The 17,906-nt window shown below is 43.8% G+C and overlaps 1 protein-coding gene across 5 annotated transcripts in view; it reads left to right on the top strand.

Annotated features, from left to right (window-relative positions):
* Zc3hav1 (zinc finger CCCH type, antiviral 1) overlaps positions 1-12,569 on the top strand; it is a 50,067-nt gene extending 37,498 nt beyond the window's left edge. For 2 of the 5 annotated variants that reach the window (XM_006506780.4, NM_001347122.1), the window contains exons 9-13: positions 1,432-1,534; positions 5,371-5,461; positions 6,135-6,265; positions 6,544-6,677; positions 10,399-12,569. In XM_006506780.4, coding sequence (XP_006506843.1) covers positions 1,432-1,534; positions 5,371-5,461; positions 6,135-6,265; positions 6,544-6,677; positions 10,399-10,667 — 728 coding nt within the window. In that variant the 3' untranslated portion in view covers positions 10,668-12,569. Of the gene's footprint in view, positions 1-1,431; positions 2,184-5,370; positions 5,462-6,134; positions 6,266-6,543; positions 7,359-10,398 lie in introns of those variants that run through there. The other 3 variants (XM_006506781.4, NM_028421.1, NM_028864.2) reach the window with 3 other exon arrangements.
* The last annotated feature ends 5,337 nt before the right edge of the window (positions 12,570-17,906 follow it).

Raw genomic sequence — 17,906 nt, 5'->3', positions numbered from 1 at the left:
TCAGACCCATGGGGAGATTTTGAGCATCATTGCAGCAATAGCCAGTTTACCCTTTTAATTTTCTTGGCCTTGTTCTATTAACCTTACTGAGTCCTAATGTCGCAGTAAAATCAATCCATTTGGCCGGCAGTGGTGGCGCACGCCTTTAATTCCAGCACTTAGGAGGCAGAGGCAGGCGGATTTCTGAGTTCGAGGCCAGCCTGGTCTACAAAGTGAGTTCCAGGACAGCCAGGGCTATATACAGAGAAACCCTGTCTCAAAAAAAAAAAAAAAAAAAAAACGATCCATTTCACTTATGCAGTTGGCATGACACTTTCCATCTGTCCCAAAGTTTGCCCTGCCTCTTTTTGTCTGTCTGTCTGTCTTTCTCTCTCTCTCTCTCTCTTTCTTGGTGTGTGTGTATTGAGATGTTGAGATAGGGTTTCTCTACATGGCTATCCTGGAACTTACTTTGTAGACTCTCCTTGAACTCACAAAGATGCGCCTGCCTCTGCCTCCCTAGTGCTAGGATTAAAGGCGTGCCTAGCCCTGACCTCACTGGTTTATGACATCTGGAACCCATCTTTTACTCCATGACAAAAATATGGCTACTTTGCTATAAGTTCCTATAGGTCAATTTTACCATTTTTAAAACTTCAAATTAATCCCCCTCCCCCCCAAGACGAGGTTTCTCTATGTAGCCCTGGCTATCCTGGAAATCTATATAGACCAGGCTGGATGCGAACTCACAGAGTTCTGCCTCTGCCTCTGGAGTGCTGGAATTAAGGGCCCACCTACTACCCAGCTATGAATAGATTCTCAAAGTATATATTCACACCTAGCTGGGTTCTTTCACTTATAATAGTGGGTTTTAGAATCATTTATGTTGCCTTCCCTTTTAACATCTGAATAATATTCCATTAGGAATACATTCTATAGTTTATTCATTCACCCGTTGTTTTCCAGTGTTTGGTTATCAATAATGCAGCTATTTTTGTGTGGATATAGGTTCTCACTTGTTTGGGTGGAGTTCCTGAATATGTTGGGCTTTCTGAGAAGCTATTTAACTATTTTCCAAAAAGAAATGTTATTTTATAGCAATGCATGGTAATTGTAAAAAGTCACTCTTGGAATTTTGAACCAGGTCTACAATTCATTTATCTAAAAGTACCCTTCTCTGTTTGTACATGAAAGATTCATTCATGGCATACATCTTTAATCCCAGCAATCAGAAGGCAAAAGCAGGTAGATCTCTGTGAGTTTGAGGCTAGTCTGGTCTACAAAGTGAGTTCTGGAACAGCCTAGGCTAAAGAGAAACCCTGTCTTGAAAAGAAGAAAAAAAAAGAAGAAATAAAGAAAAAGATTCAATCATGAATGCTGTGCAAATGACCTGGAAAAATATGAATCATTTTCTAGGATCAAGTCTTGATCTTTATTTTATTTTTTTTAAAGGGATGATTCAGACGAATATAGCTTCCAAGACTCAAAGGCATGTTGTGAGAAGGCCAGTTTTTGTTTCTTCGAAGGATGTGGAGCAGAAGAGAAGAGGTCCAGAGTAAGTGTTCAGCAGCTGTTAGCTCAGGCCATGATCTTGCTGCGTCATGCTGCGTCATGCTGTGTCATGCATCTGGAGGTCTGTGTTCTTGGGAAGTTCCTGCCTCTGTCTTACTGTAGTTTCTGTTTGATTTATCTATGAGTAAGGAAATTGTTAAGCAGTGTGACATAACTGAAAGTTTCCTGGCCAGGGGACTAGGGAGTGCAAGCACTTGGTTAAGCTTTGTGTAACAGATACAAGGCCTTGGGTTTAGAGTGTAGGAGGAAGGGATGCTATACCATGAAACCAGCATCCGCCTTTAGCTTACAGGCTATTTAGCTGCTCGCTCTCATCTGCACTCTGGGCCTTACTTGCTCCAGCTGCGACTGGCTGGATCAAGGAGTGTACAAGTGTATACACTGGATTTTTGTTTTGTTGGGGGTCCTCTCTGTGTCTTTGGTTGTGCTGAGAGGACAGGAGGCTGAGAAAGAGGCTTAAGTTAGTAGCCTGGGGAAAGAGCTGGAGAGATGAAGTTCACTAAAGGCATTGGTGTTAGATTTAATCGACTTGTAATCATTGTACCCATGGGGCATTTCAAGGTGGGTTTTGCTGTGGGGAATTCATTGTAACTTGCCTGTCTCTATGAAACTCAGTAAAATCTCATTGTTCGAAAACTTTGCAGTTGGATTTTTTTCCCCTCTAGGGGTGTGTGATATATGAGTCAAGGCAGGTGTAAAAACCAAGCTGTTCTAGATTCTTGTAGCTATGAGAGCCCAAGGTGGGTTATCTATCACCAGGCAACGTGAAAATGACGTCTAGAAAGTGCTCGAATCTGGGATAGGCAGGAAGTCATGTCCGGGAGGGATGTGCGTGCAGGATTGGTTCAGGTTCTAGGTCACCTAAGCTCACACCTGTCCTCCGTCCATTATTAGCCCCTGGGGTTTGGGCAGATGGGCCACACTGCCCCCTCTCTTCCACACAAAGGCACGAGGGCAAGAGCACGTTCCCTGCTGAGATCACCTTCAGAGCCTGGAACAATGGCCCGTGCGACTGGTGTTCAGTTAGTGAAAGCTGCTTTGGTTTGTTTTCCTCCTAGTGTCAGACTCTGTGACAACACATGTGTACATCTAACAAAATTGTCAACAATTCATTAAACGCCAAGTAATACCCATTTCACGGTCTATTTTCCCATTCTCTTTGAAATTACTTTTGATAGTTGATTTATCCCCAAGCTGCTTTTCAACTATTTAAGTGTACCTGCCTCTATTTTATTTATTTATTTATTTATTTATTTTGAGACAGGGTTTCTCTGTGTAGCCCTGGCTGTCCTGGAGCTCACTTTGTAGACCAGGCTGGCCTCGAACTCAGAAATCCACCTGCCTCTGCCTCCCGAGTGCTGGGATTAAAGGCGTGCGCCACCACGCCCGGCCCTGCCTCTATTTTTAAAGAAATGTTGTGTGGGGGCTGGAAAGGTGGCTCAGCGGTTCAGAGAACTGACTTCCAGGGGATCAGAGTTTGGTTCCACATAGCAGCTCACGACTGTCTGAAACTACATCAGTGCACATAAGATAAAAATAAACAAATTATATAAAAGTTATGTGTGTGCGCATGTGTGCTGTGACCTCACCAATTCTGGTACGGGTGGAGGGCAAAAATTGACATTGGTATGCTGTCCTCAATCTACCTTGAGACAGTTGCTAGCTGACACTAGAGTGTGCTCACCAGTGAGACTGGCCAGCCAGCACGTCCCTGGACACTTGTTTCCATTTCCTGCCAGTACTGGTGTTATGGGGGCAGGGGTGGGGGCTGCCATGCATGACTTTTTTTTTTTAAAGATTTATTTATTTATTATATGTAAGGACACTGTAGCTGTCTTCAGACACTCCGGAAGAAGGAGTCAGATCTCATTACGGATGGTTGTGAGCCACCATGTGGTTGCTGGGATTTGAACTCCGGGCCTTTGGAAGAGCAGTCGGGTGCTCTTACCCACTGAGCCATCTCACCAGCCCCATGCATGGCTTTTTTATGTGCATGCCGGGCATCTGAGCTCAGAGCCTCACTTTTCCCAGTTGTAAACGCAACTTCTATTCACCTAATATAATTGTCTTCTCAGATGCTTACTGCTGGATAAAGCTCACCCTTTCTAGTTCTTTCTGAACTCGGGTTGACTGACTCATAATCTTTTCGATTATGATTATGATTCAGTCTGGCTTCTCTCAGCTTTTCACTGAGTTCTCCTCCTTGTCCCAAACTAACTCAGGAAATGTGTTCTAATCTTCTGGCTTGTTCTTATTCTCTGGCTTCAATTGCCTCTGCTGACCTGCACGAGAGCTCACAAATATCACAAATGAACTCAGCTCCCTGAACTGACCTCCAGCTGACTCCTCAAAGTCCACTCAACTGAACAGACTTCCCAACTCTCTACATTGCTATTAAATAGCTTTTCTCTCTCTTTTTAAAATAGATTTATTTTATTTATATGAGTATACTGTGGCTGTCTTCAGACACACCAGAAGAGGGCGTCAGATCCCATTACAGACGGTTGTGAGCCACCATGTGGTTGCTGGGAATTGAACTCAGGACCTCTGGAAGAGCAGTCTTAACTGCTGAGCCATCTCTCCAGCTTTTCTCCTGAAGGCTAGGCATATCCTATCTGACTCTTTCAATCAAAAGTTTCTCTGGTTTGTCACTTTGTCTGCCTCTCAATTAGATGTCATTGTTTGGAATTAAAGGTGTGTGCTAAAGGCGTGTCTGCATTCCTAGAAGGTCTTTGGATGTGATCAGAGCAGCTATATTGCTGGATTCCTCTATACCCCATGAACCATCTTAGTCCATCCTCCAGATTTTCTTTTCTTTTCTCTCCCCAGCGCTCCCCCCCCTCCTTTTGCTTATATCTGAGATAGGGTCTCTCTATGTAGTCTTACCTGACCTCAAATTCAATATGAAGACCAGGCTGTCTTCAAACTCATATTTATGCCTCGTTCTGCCTCCTGAGTGCTAGGATTAAAGGTATGTGCCTTCACATCTGACTACCCTCTATTTTTAAAATGCAATTTTTAAAATAAAGGGTAAGAAAAAAATAGGTATTTTGATCAATCAAAATATACGCCATCATATTCCAGTGAGACCATTTTATGGGTGGCTTCTGTTGGCTGGTTAGTAGATTTTGAGGACTTGTCAGGTCCAGGCTGGGTTTTTGGTCCAGGCTGGGTTTTTGGTCGGGATGCTATGCTCTGGTTAGTTACCCTGTTTACTGACGTTAAGGGATGGCTGTGGGTATTTCAGTCTTCCAGCTGATCTCTCACCCTGAAATCTTTGCTTACCTGTCTATCATTTGGCAAAGAAGTTACAAGACACACAGGCTCCCCCTGACAACCTATACCTTTGAAGGTTGAGCAGATACGTCAAAAAGAATTGGTGCCTTTAGTTTTATCTACTATCTATCCATCCATCCATCCATCCATTCATTTACTCAGTGCGTGTGTGTATAGGTGTGTGCACCCCACACACAGGAGGTCGTCAAGAACAAACTCTAAAGAGTCAGTTCTTTCCTACAACCTGAAAGGATCTAGCAATGAGACTCGCCATTAGGCCTTCATGCAGGCATCTGTACGTCCTGAGCTATCTCGCCGTTCCGTGCTTTTACAGTGTAAAGAAGTGGGAGAGAGAGTGTTTACATTACTAAATTCCCCCTTTTTAAAACCTGTGGTTGCTGGAACCAGGAATTTTCAGGGGTAGTTCAGAGGATATACAGAAGTCAACACCACATTTCCCAGAAAAGCCCTGACTTTCTGGCTGTGTGTTGAGGGTACAAAGAAAGGGAACCGAGTAAATTTTCCTTCTGTCTTTCTTTGTAGCCATCAGCCAGTGATGCCCCAGGCAGATGCTCTGACCCTGTTTTCTTCTCCCCAGAGGAATGCTAGCACTGTTTCTTCTAACGAATATGAGGTAACTGGCTTTGCTTGTTTGGTGGGTGAATCCTTTAAAGGTAGGAAAATGCTTTACAGTAAGCATATGGATTTGTTAACAGAATGAGTGAGTTGCTTCTTCAAACCCTAGCTCCAGAGTCAAAGGCAAGGTGCCTGGGTATAACCAGGATGCTTTCTCAGAGAACAACTGTTCTATAGGGCATCTCAGTGTCTCCAGAGATGCAATGTCATTCAGGCAGATTCTCACAGCCATCCTGTGAGACCATAACTGATAAAGAAAGCAGGATTCTGAGAGCAACAGTAGCCCAGCTTCCTGTGTCCCACGCTGTCACCATCCCGGTGGAGACAGGACTGTTCCTAGTCTGGTTTAGCCTTTACATCTGGCTCCAGCTTTTGTGAAGGCCAATCTGCATGTGTTCCGTAGGCATCTCTGATCTCTCTGTCACTGGTTGGTTTTGGAATTTGAACAATTAACTTCCTGGGTCTCTTGGACTAAGTGGTACACCACAAAGGTTGGCCTGAACAGACAGGTGTATGTGCCTGTTGGTTCATTACCAGATATGGGCATGCTAAGCCAGCCCTGCCCTCCTGAGAACAGCAGTGGTTGACAGGGCACGGGCGGGCACATGTGATGATTAGCATGCTCTCAGTGTTTCCTAGGTAACATAGAAACATCTTTTTTTCCCCTTAAGTTTATAGAGCTCAATAACCAGGATGAGGAGTATGCCAAAATAAGTGAACAGTTTAAAGCATCCATGAAACAATTCAAGATTGTGACGATAAAGAGGATATGGAACCAGAAGCTCTGGGACACTTTTGAGAGGTGACATAATCAGACCTTGTTTGGAGGGTCATGTTATTCGAGTAGATCAAGAGGGGCGTATTCATTTTATTATTTTATTTGTGCATTTATTTATTTGACACTAGGGTGCGGGGCATGCACATCACAAGAAAACTTGCTGGAGGCTGTTGTTCTCCACCCCCCACCCCCCACCCCGGGCCACATGGGTCCAGGTGACTGAACTCAGCTCTTGTACCCAGTGGCGGCCATCTTGCTGGCCTAGTGTTCCTGGTACTGAATGTCACATTTCTCTTTATCAGAAAGAAGCAAAAGATGAAAAACAAGACTGAGATGTTCCTATTTCACGCGGTGGGCCGGATTCATATGGATTACATCTGTAAGAATAATTTCGAGTGGATCCTACATGGAAACCGGGAGATCAGATATGGAAAAGGTTTGTGCTGGAGGAGAGAGAACTGTGACTCCAGCCATGCGCATGGTTTCCTTGAGATGCCCTTGGCATCACTTGGTAGAACTGCATCTCTGGACTCCAGTGGCCTTCAGAGAAAATAAGCTGAGTTACCTTGTTAGGACAGCTCCATTGTCTTGAGGGTGCTTTGCCTTGGCCCTAGGGCTCCTTGTCTGTTTGTCTTTTTCTCTGGGAACAACTCAAGATCTTCCTATTTGTAAACTGTTCCGTCTGCTGGCTATGTTCTCTGCCATTGCTGTTTACTAGAGATGGCTTTTCCTGATCGCTGTCTGTGGCTGCAGAGCTATTCAAAGTAGCTTTCTAATTAATGCCACTGATGGTTCCAGGGGAGAGTGGGGAGAAGCCCGTTCTCATCTCAGGGCTCTGCCCTCACACAGAATGCTTTTTTTTTTATGAACCCTTCATTCTTTGTGGGTGTTTAAGGAATAAGATATGGTCAGACCTGACAGTGCAGGCTTAGGAGGCCGAGGCAGGAAGATTTATTTAGTCCAAGGCTAGTGTGTACTACAAAGCTAGCTCAAAGCTAGCCACAACAACTTAGTAAGACCAAGTCTTAAAATAGAAAGAAAAAAGGTTGGGGCTATTTCTTAATGGTAGAGGCCTGGTCTAGCCTGAGAGAGGCCCCACAGGTTTAGCTACAGTACCAGAAAGAGAGAAAAATAAAGTATAACGATACAGATGTATAGAAATGTCATGGTCAAACCCAGTACATTGTATGCTGACCTAAAAATTAAATGAACAAGAAGAGGATGAGAAAGATGATGATAATGATACAGCGATTCTGGTGGCTATTGTATGCTGTAGGTCTGGGGCAGTTTAATATAGAAGTTTATAGTAGGGCCCAGACCTAGCACAGTACAAAATAATAATACAAAATAGTTGGGTGTGGTGGTGGGTTTGTTTGTTTGTTTGTTTGTTTTCAGACAAGGTTTCTCTGTGTAGCCTTGGCTGTCCCAGAACTCACTCTGTAATCCAGGCTGGCCTTAAATTCAGAAATCTACCTGCCTCTACTAAATGCTGGAATTAAAGGCATGTGCTGTCACTGTCCAGCTTTGGTGCATGAGTGTAATGCAGTGGCAGGAGACAGGGAAGGGGGCAGAGGCAGGAAGGAGGCAGAGGCAGAGGCAGGAGGCAGGAAGGGGGCAGAGGCAGGAAGGGGGCAGAGGCAGGAAGGGGGCAGAGGCAGGAAGGAGGTAGAGGCAGGAAGGGGGCAGAGGCAGGAGGCAGGAAGGGGGCAGAGGCAGGAAGTGGGGCAGAAGCAGGAGGAGGACAGAGGCAGGGGGATCTCTGAAATTGAGTTTAGCCTGGTTCACAGGGAAAGTTCCAGAAGAGCCAGGCCTACCTATTGAGACCTTGTCCTTCAGTGACTCAGGGACTCTGGATCAATGTGGAGCACAGCTGTAAAGATCAGTCTGGTCAAACTGAGGAGCTGGGAGCATAGAGGAAGGAGTGAGAGCAACGGCTGGATTTGTTTGTGTGTTTGGTTATTTTCCAATTCCTGACCTATTTTCTAAGTCAGCAGAAAGATCCTGGATGGACTAATTTAATTCTCTTGCAAATACCTTTGTTTTTGATTAAACCTTACATTGATGAGAAGACAGCACCATGGGGTTTGGGGAAGACATACAGAAGAAAGCTCAGGGCTGAGGAGAATAGTTCAGGCTCAGTCAGAGGACCTGAGTGCAATGGAGACTGGATGACGGGTCTCTTGTAACCTCAGTGCTGGGGAGGCAGGCAGGTACATCTCTGGGTCTCTCTGACTGGGCAGCATAGCCTGGATGGCAAGCTCAGGGCCAGTGAGGGGTCCCACTTCAGTCAGTCAACAGTAAATAGATGTGGATGGCACCTGCACCTAAGCTTGTCCTCTGACTTCTACACACTTCCACACACATGCATGTGTGCCTGCATTCTCACACACACACACACACACACACACACACAGTTCAGGCTGTAATCACAGTCCTTTTGTGCCATGTAAAGTGAGGGTTCCCCTTAAGGGTGTCAATGTCTTTAACACTTTTAACCACCTTGCTGGTACCTGTTCTCTGTGCCCTGCCCTCAACTTTAAACTGATTCCTTATTCTTTCCCTGGCAAAGTGGACAGCTTTCATTATCTTCCTGCTCTGCATTCTCATTGTAAGTCTCAGTAAACACAGTGAGAAATCTGCAACCTTATTGTTAACCATCTTGAAATTCCTCCTGCCAGACAGCTTAGGCAATTACCTTTATATTCAGCTTCATTCAGATAGTCAGGACATGGGCTAGAGAGATAGCTTAGAGGGTTAAGAGTACTGGCTGTATTTTCCAAAGGACCCTGGGTTCAATTCCCAGTACCCAAATGGAGGCTCACAGTCATCTATAACTCCAGTTCTAGGAGATCTGATGTCCTCTTCTGTTCTGCAGGATTCTACACACATGTGAGCCACATATGCTCACACAACTACATACACATGGCCTGAAGAGATAGCTCAGCAGTTAAGAGCACTGGCTGCTCTTCCAGAGGTCATGAGTTCAATTCCCAGCAACCACATGGTGGCTCACAGCCATCTGTAATGGGATCTGATGCCCTCTTCTGGTGTGTCTGAATGCAGCGACAGTGTACTCACATATATAAAATAAAATAAAATCTTAAACAACTACACACATATAAAAATAAAAGAAACAATTTTTAGAAAAGGAAGGAAGGAAGGAAGGAAACAAACAAACAAAAAAAGATCAGGATATAGGCAGAGGCAACCGTACACATTGGTTGGTTGCTGGGCTATAACACAAATGGCTACTAGCCCAACCCCCAATACAGCTTTCATTTCTCTGTTTCCCCATAAGCACTGCCTTCCGTTTTGGATTTGGTTTTGGGTTTTTTTTTTTTTTTTGTCAGAGTTCTGGTCTTTCCCCCCTCCCAGAGCAGCCCCCTGACCTCTGCCTGCCCCTCTAGGCCACAGATCCATTCCCTCCATAGACCAGCTCCAAAGGCTACAAACCTTGGGTCAAGTTTATGACAGCAACAGCCCCACTTTTTCACATCAGTTTTCTGTATTGGTTGTCACCATGACCAAATACCCAACAAGAAGCAACTTAAAGAGCCGGGCGTGGTGGCGCACGCCTTTAATCCCAGCACTTGGGAGGCAGAGGCAGGTGAATTTCTGAGTTCGAGGCCAGCCTGGTCTACAGAGTGAGTTCCAGGACAGCCAGAGCTACACAGAGAAACCCTGTCTCGAAAAACCAAAAAAAAAAAAAAAAAAAAAAAAAAAGAAGCAACTTAAGGGGTAATGGATTTATTTTGGTGGGAAAGGCATAGCAGCAATAATTCTAGGCACCTGGTCAAAATGCAGCCAGGGTCAGGAAGCAGGTGGGGGGATGCTAGTGTGTGTCTGCTTTTCTTCCAGTTTCTTTTTTACTCAGGCTGGGTTGCCAGCCCTTGGAATGACTGACGTTACCTGCATACAGGTGGGTGTACTGGGAGATCTCTCTGGAAGTGTTATCAGAGACGTGCCTCCCACCTGATTGGAACTGCATGCAGTTAGTTATGTTGATGCTGAGGATTAACTATTGAGGGCTTATAGGTGTCAGTCAGGTGTTGTTGGCAGATGTTTCTTTCATTCATATCAGTGACTGATTCTTTGTATTCTGTTACAACCTATGCTCGCTGATAGTAATTCTCCACTTTTTTTCTGATCATTTCTAGGAAATTATTTTACAAAAGAAGCCATGTATTCACACAAGAGTTGTTCATATGATTCCAGAGGCACTGTCATGTTCGTAGCCCGAGTCCTGGTTGGAAGTGTCATTGAAGGAAATATGACATTAAGTAGCCCTCCCGCGCTCTATGACAGCTGTGTGGACACCAGGCTGAATCCGTCCGTCTTTGTCATTTTCCGGAAAGAACAGATTTACCCAGAGTATGTGATTGAGTATATGGAGTTAGAGAAAGAGAAAGGATGCATAATTAGTTAGAAAGGATGTATACCATGCTGAAACCATTCTGTTGCTATTTAGGACCAAAACATTTTCAGACAGTAGGTAGGCTTTTACATTCCCTTGCTCCGTTACCTAACGACTTAAACCAGTTCCTTGCTTCCCCCATCCCTACACATTGTTCCTAAGTCTGATTTTACCTCCCCAATACCAGCCAGTATCAGGTGTTCTTATAGTCCTTGGCGCCTTTGCATCTAATTCATTGGTTCTAGACGAACTATTCTGTCAGTTTTTACCACCTAGTAGGCAATACCTGTTTTGTCTAATATTCAAAGTGCAATTCGCGTCTAGATTATCCACACAATTTCACTAATTGAAAAATATCAAATTTACTATTATAATGTAAGAGAGAAATATAGGTCATAACTTCGGCACGACTTTAAGTACTAAGCAATAATGGAGTCGTCAGACGCCTCCGCTTACCGTGAACCAGTATGAGCTTGGGAGAAAGGAACTGGAAGAACATGAAAAAGCAGGGGCATGTGTAGACATTAGTGAAAATTAACAATGCACGTTATTTGCAAATGTCAGCAATTATCTGTACATGGTAAGAACGAAAAATACCTTCATTGAAATAAAGCTACAGCACAAGACAACTTACAGATTGTGAAACAGCGAGAATGAAGAGCTACATTCTTGCAGACGAGCTGTAGGTCGTACACGAATGTCTAAAGAGACATTCAAAACTCGAATAGGGTGCAGAGTAATTTCTTACTGTGAGGAATTGCCCAATGTATGGAAAGATGCATAGTTGGCTCTCACATGCTAAATGCCAGTAGCGCCCTCCTTCGCTTGAAGTCATGACAACCACAGTCCCTACTAGACCTGTTCATCTTTTTTTTTTTTTTTTTTTTTTTTTTTGGTGTTTTTGAGACAGGGTTTCTCTGCGTAGTCCTAGCTGTCCTGGAACTCACTTTGTAGACCAGGCTGGCCTCGAACTCAGAAATCCGCCTGCCTCTGCCTCCCGAGTGCTGGGATTAAAGGCGTGCGCCACCACGCCCGGCTCTGTTCATCCTTTTAAAGGTAGATCTTTTATAACATCCTTTGCCACCTTGAGATGATTTATAGGTAATATAATCTACATTTGAGTTTATTCAGACTTAATTTAGTGCCCTACTTGTGTTATAATGGAAACTTAGAAGGTCAGAACTCTGTAATGGACATAAACTGTTAAGTACTCAGGCATGACTACGCTATCAGCTACGAAACATGTTAACTCTCACTAGGAATAGCTTTGGCTTAAGAGTCCAGCAGGGGCAACTTCCTGAGATGAATGAAGTACAGGAAAATGAAAGATTAGAGGGATGTGTGACGGAATACAGTATTAGGGTTCACCATAGCAGACTCTGCGCTTTATCTGTCTATGGTGAAGGATAGGGCGCAATCACTTTAATTGTAATGATAGATAAATAAGACAGGACAAACTACAGTTTGTCTCAGAGGAATCCAAGGATTCTTTTTCAGACAAGTTGTAGGTCCCGCATACATGTCCACCAGGACATTAGACAGTCGTAAAGATGCAGAACGAACAGTTTGTGTGTGGGACTGACCCACCCACACACAGCAGGGCACTTGTTCTGCCTCAGGCTGCATCTACTCAGTGCCGTTAATAAACTTTAGATACAAACCAACAACCACCATTCTCCAGTATACTACAGTGGGAATCACTGATCTAGTTAACGGCAGCACTCTTGGATTAATTCAATTGTTATTTCTACTCTTTAACAACAGAATAAGCCAGATCCTTGACTCTCAAGCCCCCAGTTTTTAAAAACAAGGTGTTCCTTGATTTATAATCCTTCTTGTTTATGCTGTGTTCTTTGATTTATAATCCTTGTTTGCTCAATAAAAAGAAAAAATAATTTGATTCATTTGCCCTCATTTGGTCTGTTTATGGTTCTTTCTTTTTCTAAAATTTATTTATTTTATGTATGAGTACACTGTAACTGTCTTCAGACTCACCAGAAGAGGGCGCCAGATCCAGATCCCTGGATCCCATTACAGATGGTTGGGAGCCACCATGCAGCTGCTGGGAACTGAACTCAGGACCTCTGGAAGAGCAGTCAGTGCTCTTAACCACTGAGCCATCTCTCTAGAACAAGCAAGCAAACAAACAAACAAACAAACAATCCACTACTGACAGCAGACCGAAAGGCAAGACAGGCATGGCGACAGCTAAGGCTGCAGTGGATTGGCACAGCTTTGGATTACAAACTTCGGGAGAGGTGTTAGAAGCCATAAACACACTTTTCCTCCTCTCTTGGTGGTAATAATGTTGGGCTAAGATATAAAAGTTAATTTATAGGCAGAATTAACCTCTTGGCCAAATTTCAAAAACCTTTCTTTAAAGCTGGCTGTGGTGGCAAATGCCTTGAGGCAGAAGCAGGAAATTTTCTGTGAGTTCTAGGCCAGTGTCTTAGCTAGGGTTTCACTGCTGTGAACAGACACCATGACTAAAACAACTCTTAAAAAGAACATTTAATTTTGGCTGGCTTCCAGGTTCAGAGGTTCAGTCTAATGTCTGAGGATATAGCTCAGTTTATAAGAGTACTTGTCTAGATTACACAAAGCATTGGGTTCAATTCACCAGTGGTGAGTATGCCTGTAATCTCGGCACTTGGGAGGTGGAGGGTCTTCAAGTTCAAGGCCATCCTCAGCTCCGTAAGTAGCAGGTTCAATGCCAGTCTGTAATAAATGTGCCTGGTTTTTGTTTGTTTTTAAAGTGGGGGCCCTTCTCTACTCATTCTTTTTTTTTTTCATCACAAGCTGTGGGTCATGGAGAGAAGACCAAAGAGCAATGTGCACGGTAGCACACATTCGACAAAGTGAGAACAGAACATCCATGAGTTGAGTGAGCCTCTATGCCAGAAAGGCACTGTTTTTTGTTTTTGTTTTTGTTTTGAGACAGGGTTTCTCTGTGTAGCCCTGGCTGTCCTGGAACTCACTCTGTGACCAGACTGGCCTTGAACTCAGAAATCCGCCTGCTTCTGCCTCCCGAGTTCTGGGATTAAAGGCATGTGCCACCATGCCCGGCTAAAGCACTGTTGTTAAAGCCTTCACATCCACACAGGAAATGCTGTGCATTCTCAGCCTTCACATCAGATGTAGCTGGCCTTTGCTGCTTTGTGATTCTTTTTTCCACCCTGTATCCCCTGGGTTTTACCCCCTAACACTAGATAAGAGAGAAAGATGGATAGAAGGCAGAGAGTGAATCCCTAAATTTAATTTCTTTCCTTTTGTTTCTTTGAGTACAACTAAGAACAAACCACAATTAACCTCCCTAAACACTCAACAACCTCCCTGTCTTAGGGTTTCCATTGCTGTGAAAAGACACCATGACCAAGGCAACTCTTTTTTTTCTCTTTTTTTTTTTAAGATTTATTTATTTATTTATTTATTTATTTATTTATTTATTTATTTTACATATGTGAATACACTGTTGTTATCTTCAGACACACCAGCAGAGGGCATCAGATTCCATTACAGATGGTTATGAACCACCATGTGGTTTCTGGGAATTGAACTCAGGACTCTGGAAGAGTAGTCCATGCTCTTAACTGTTAAGCCATCTCTCCAGCTCCCACCACAACCACAACCACCACCACCAGGCAACTCTTATAAAGGACAACATTTAATTAGGGCTGGCTTACTGGTTCTGAGGTTCAGTCCATTATCATCATGGCAGGAAGCATGGCAGTGTCCAAGCAGTCATTGTGCTGGGGATTTCTACATCTTGTTCCAAAGGCAAACAGAAGACTGGCTTCCAGGTACTTAGGAGTAGGGTCTCAAAGCCCACTCCCACACTGACAGACTTTCTCTAACAAGGCTACAACTACTCCAACAAGACCACACCTCCTAATAGTGCCACTCCATGGGCCAAGCATATTCAAACCACCACATTACACTCCCTAGCCCCCATAGGCGTATTCAAACATGTAAGTCTATGCGAGCCATACCTAGCTGTAGCATAGTGCAAAATACATTTAGTCCAGCTTCAAAAGCCCCATAGTCTATACCAGTCTCAACAATGTTAAAAGTTCAAAGTCTCTTCTTAGGTTCATGCACTCTCTTAACTATAATCCCTTAAGAAATCAAGATAAAAAAGCAGATCACATATCTGCAACATCTTGTAGAATATACATTATCATTCCATAATGTCATGGTGAGGAAATACTGGGCCAAAGTAATACAGAAAACCATCCGGGTAAACTCCAAACTCTGTCTCCATGTCTGATGTTAAAGCACTCTTCAGATCTCTAACTCCTTTCATCCTTGTTGACTGCTGTTGGCAGATCTGGCATTGAGCAGCAACTAACTTGTTCTCTTGAGCTGGTTCCATTCTCTGTTATCAGTTGTTCTTGGTAGGTATCCCATGGCTCTGACATCTCTAACATCTTGAGGTATCCAAGGCAACTTCAACTTTACATCTTTTTGTTCCAGTGTATGGGGTCCATACATAATCTTCTGGGCTCCTCCAAAGGCTTGAGTCACTTCTCCAGCTCTGCCCTCTGTAGCACTCTAGTTGACTCTACTCCACTGCTGCTGCTGTTCTTGGTGGTCATCCCACGGTACTGGCATCTCCAATATGCTGGGGTCTTCCAGTGGAACTAGGCTTCACCAATAGCCTCTCATAGGCTCCCTTCAAGCCTCAAGTTCTTTGCATGATCCCTTTAGTTCTGGGCTGTCAACTGCAATTGAGGCTGTACCATCACCTTCTGTGGCCTCACCAGTGCCAAGCCTCAGATGCTCTTCATGCCTTCAAAACCAGTACCACTTGAGTGATTCTTACACATTACAAAGTCCAGGTAGATCAAGCATGAGGTAGGTACAGCCTTGGCTATCTCTGGAACATAACTTCTTTGTGCTCTTAGAAAATTCTTGCCAGAAGGTTTCACCTCATTGATGCTGATCTTTTTGTAATCACTGCTAATTTCATAGCTCCAGCTAACCAGCATCAATTGTCCCTTTTACTTTTGACTCTAAAGCCAGAACCACATGACTGAAGCTTCCAAGTGCTGCTTGCTAAACCTGGAACTTGGCCCCCTTGTTCTATTACATTATCATCAGCTTTCTGTTTTTCAACTCCTTCATTGCCTAAGCTTGGCTGTCCTAAAACTTGCTTTGTAGGTTGACCTTGAACCTCACTCAGAGATCTGCATGGCTGACTTCTGAATGCTGGGATTAGAGGTGTGTATCACCTAACTTGCTCTATACCAGGTCGGCCTTGAACTGAGAGATCTGCTTGCCTCTGTCTCTTGGGATTAAAGGCCTGTACTACTATGGCTGGACCTAAGCTTTTCATGGCCACTATTTCTCAAGAGCTGAATCAAAAGCCTGAGTCCTCCATTTCTGGATTGTAATTCATTCCAGATAAAAAGTCTGAATGAGTGCTGTGAAAAAAAAAAAGTCTGAATGAAAACAATAACCAATTAATAATAAAGCCTTACATGGTACAACTATTCCATGTTCAATGGCAAACACATAAACGGTAAACTTAGCTGGGTGGGATCTTGCCCCAAAGTCTCCACTCCCTTAATCTGTTGTCTCCTAGAACACAGAATTGAGCCCCATTCCACCATGTTCAATGGCAAACACATAAATGGTAAACTTAGCTGGGTGGGATCTTGCCCCAAAGTCTCCACTCCCTTAATCTGTTGTCTCCTAGAACACAGAATTGAGCCCCATTCCACTCTGTGATGCCCTTTTATTACTTGAGCCATACATTTTGTATTTTTACTTTCTCAGATTGCTCCTTTTCATCAAAACACTCTTCATGAGACTACTCCAGAGAACAAAGTCTCTGCTGGGCTTTTCTGAGACTTTCCTTTGTCAATGAAATTAATTGAACTCTCTTTACCTTAGCCTCGGGTAGACTCTTCAGACAAGGGCAAAAAGCAGTTACATTCTTCACCAAAATATCTCAAGAATAGTTTCTATGCCACATACTGAAATTCTTCTCCACTGAAACCTCTTGGGCCAGGTCTGCACAGTTCAGATCATCCTCAGCACCAATGTCTTTTATGGTCCTACTAGGATGGCCCTTTAAGCCCCACTTAAAGCATACCATTGCTTCCCAAATCCAAAGTCCCAAAGTCCACATTTCTCCAAAGAAAAAACATGATCATGCCTATCAAAGCAATACCTCACTCCTGGTACCAACTTCTATTTTAGGGTTTCCATTGCTGTGAGGAGACACCGTGACCAAGGTAACTCTTATAAGGGACAACATTTAATTGGGGGATGGCTTACTAGTTCTGAGATTAGGTCCATTATCATCATGGCAGGAAACATGGCAGCATCCAGGCAGACATAACACTGGAGGAGCTGAGAGTTCTACATATTGTTCTGAAGGCAAACAGGAGAAAACTTGTTTCAGAGCCTACCCTCACAGTGACACACTTCCTCCAACAAGGCTACACCTACCCAACAAGCCGCATCTCCTAATAATGCCACTCCCTGGGCCAAGCAAATTCAAATTACCATACCCCTATATGATATCAGGCCTCTAGCATTTAAAAACTCTCTGAAAAGATGGCAGAATTTCAAATTTTTTCACGGTACTCATTCAGACTTTTAATCTGGAATGAATTACAATCCAGAATTCTGAAATTGAATATATTTCTAAGGGCAAGGTCTTTGGCTGAGTCGGGATCTCACCCATTTGGTTAGTCTAGCCAATTAGCTGCCCCTGTGGATCCTGCCACTGCCTACCAAGTGCTTGCATTACAAGTGGCCCCCACATCTTCCTGTATTTGTATAGGATCTGGGCATTCAAATTCCAGCCTCACACTTGTCTAGTAAGTGTTTTATCCACTGGGCTGTCTTCCCAGTCCATCTATTCTGTAACATACAGAATCAGTCTTATTAAACTTCTGGATACACTTGCTTACAACATCAGTGCCCTTGAAGTAAAATTCTTCCCTATCTCTATCTTGCTTGAACGTCTCTTCTCTCTGTGTGCATGTGGTTTTCATTCCTCTCTAACCCCTTTCTCAACTTGAATCTTTCTTTTTTCAGTTGTATCTTAGGTCGGCTTCTCTCAGAGGCAAACAGAGAAGGATTGTTTGAGAGCAGACCCTTTACAAGGTAATCCCAAGGAACCACTTCTCAGTTTACATTTTCGGCTGGGCTCCCTGGTAAGCAGATAAGGATTCCATGTAAACCGTTTCTTAGTAGGGAGGGAACACAGGGAAAGGCAGGTTCTACAGGAGCAACAGG

This window comes from Mus musculus, chromosome 6 (genome assembly GCF_000001635.26).
Source record: "Mus musculus strain C57BL/6J chromosome 6, GRCm38.p6 C57BL/6J".
NCBI classification, from domain to species: domain Eukaryota; kingdom Metazoa; phylum Chordata; class Mammalia; order Rodentia; family Muridae; genus Mus; species Mus musculus.
Note: the sequence above shows the minus strand (reverse complement) of the source record. Positions and strands in the feature narration are given on the sequence as shown.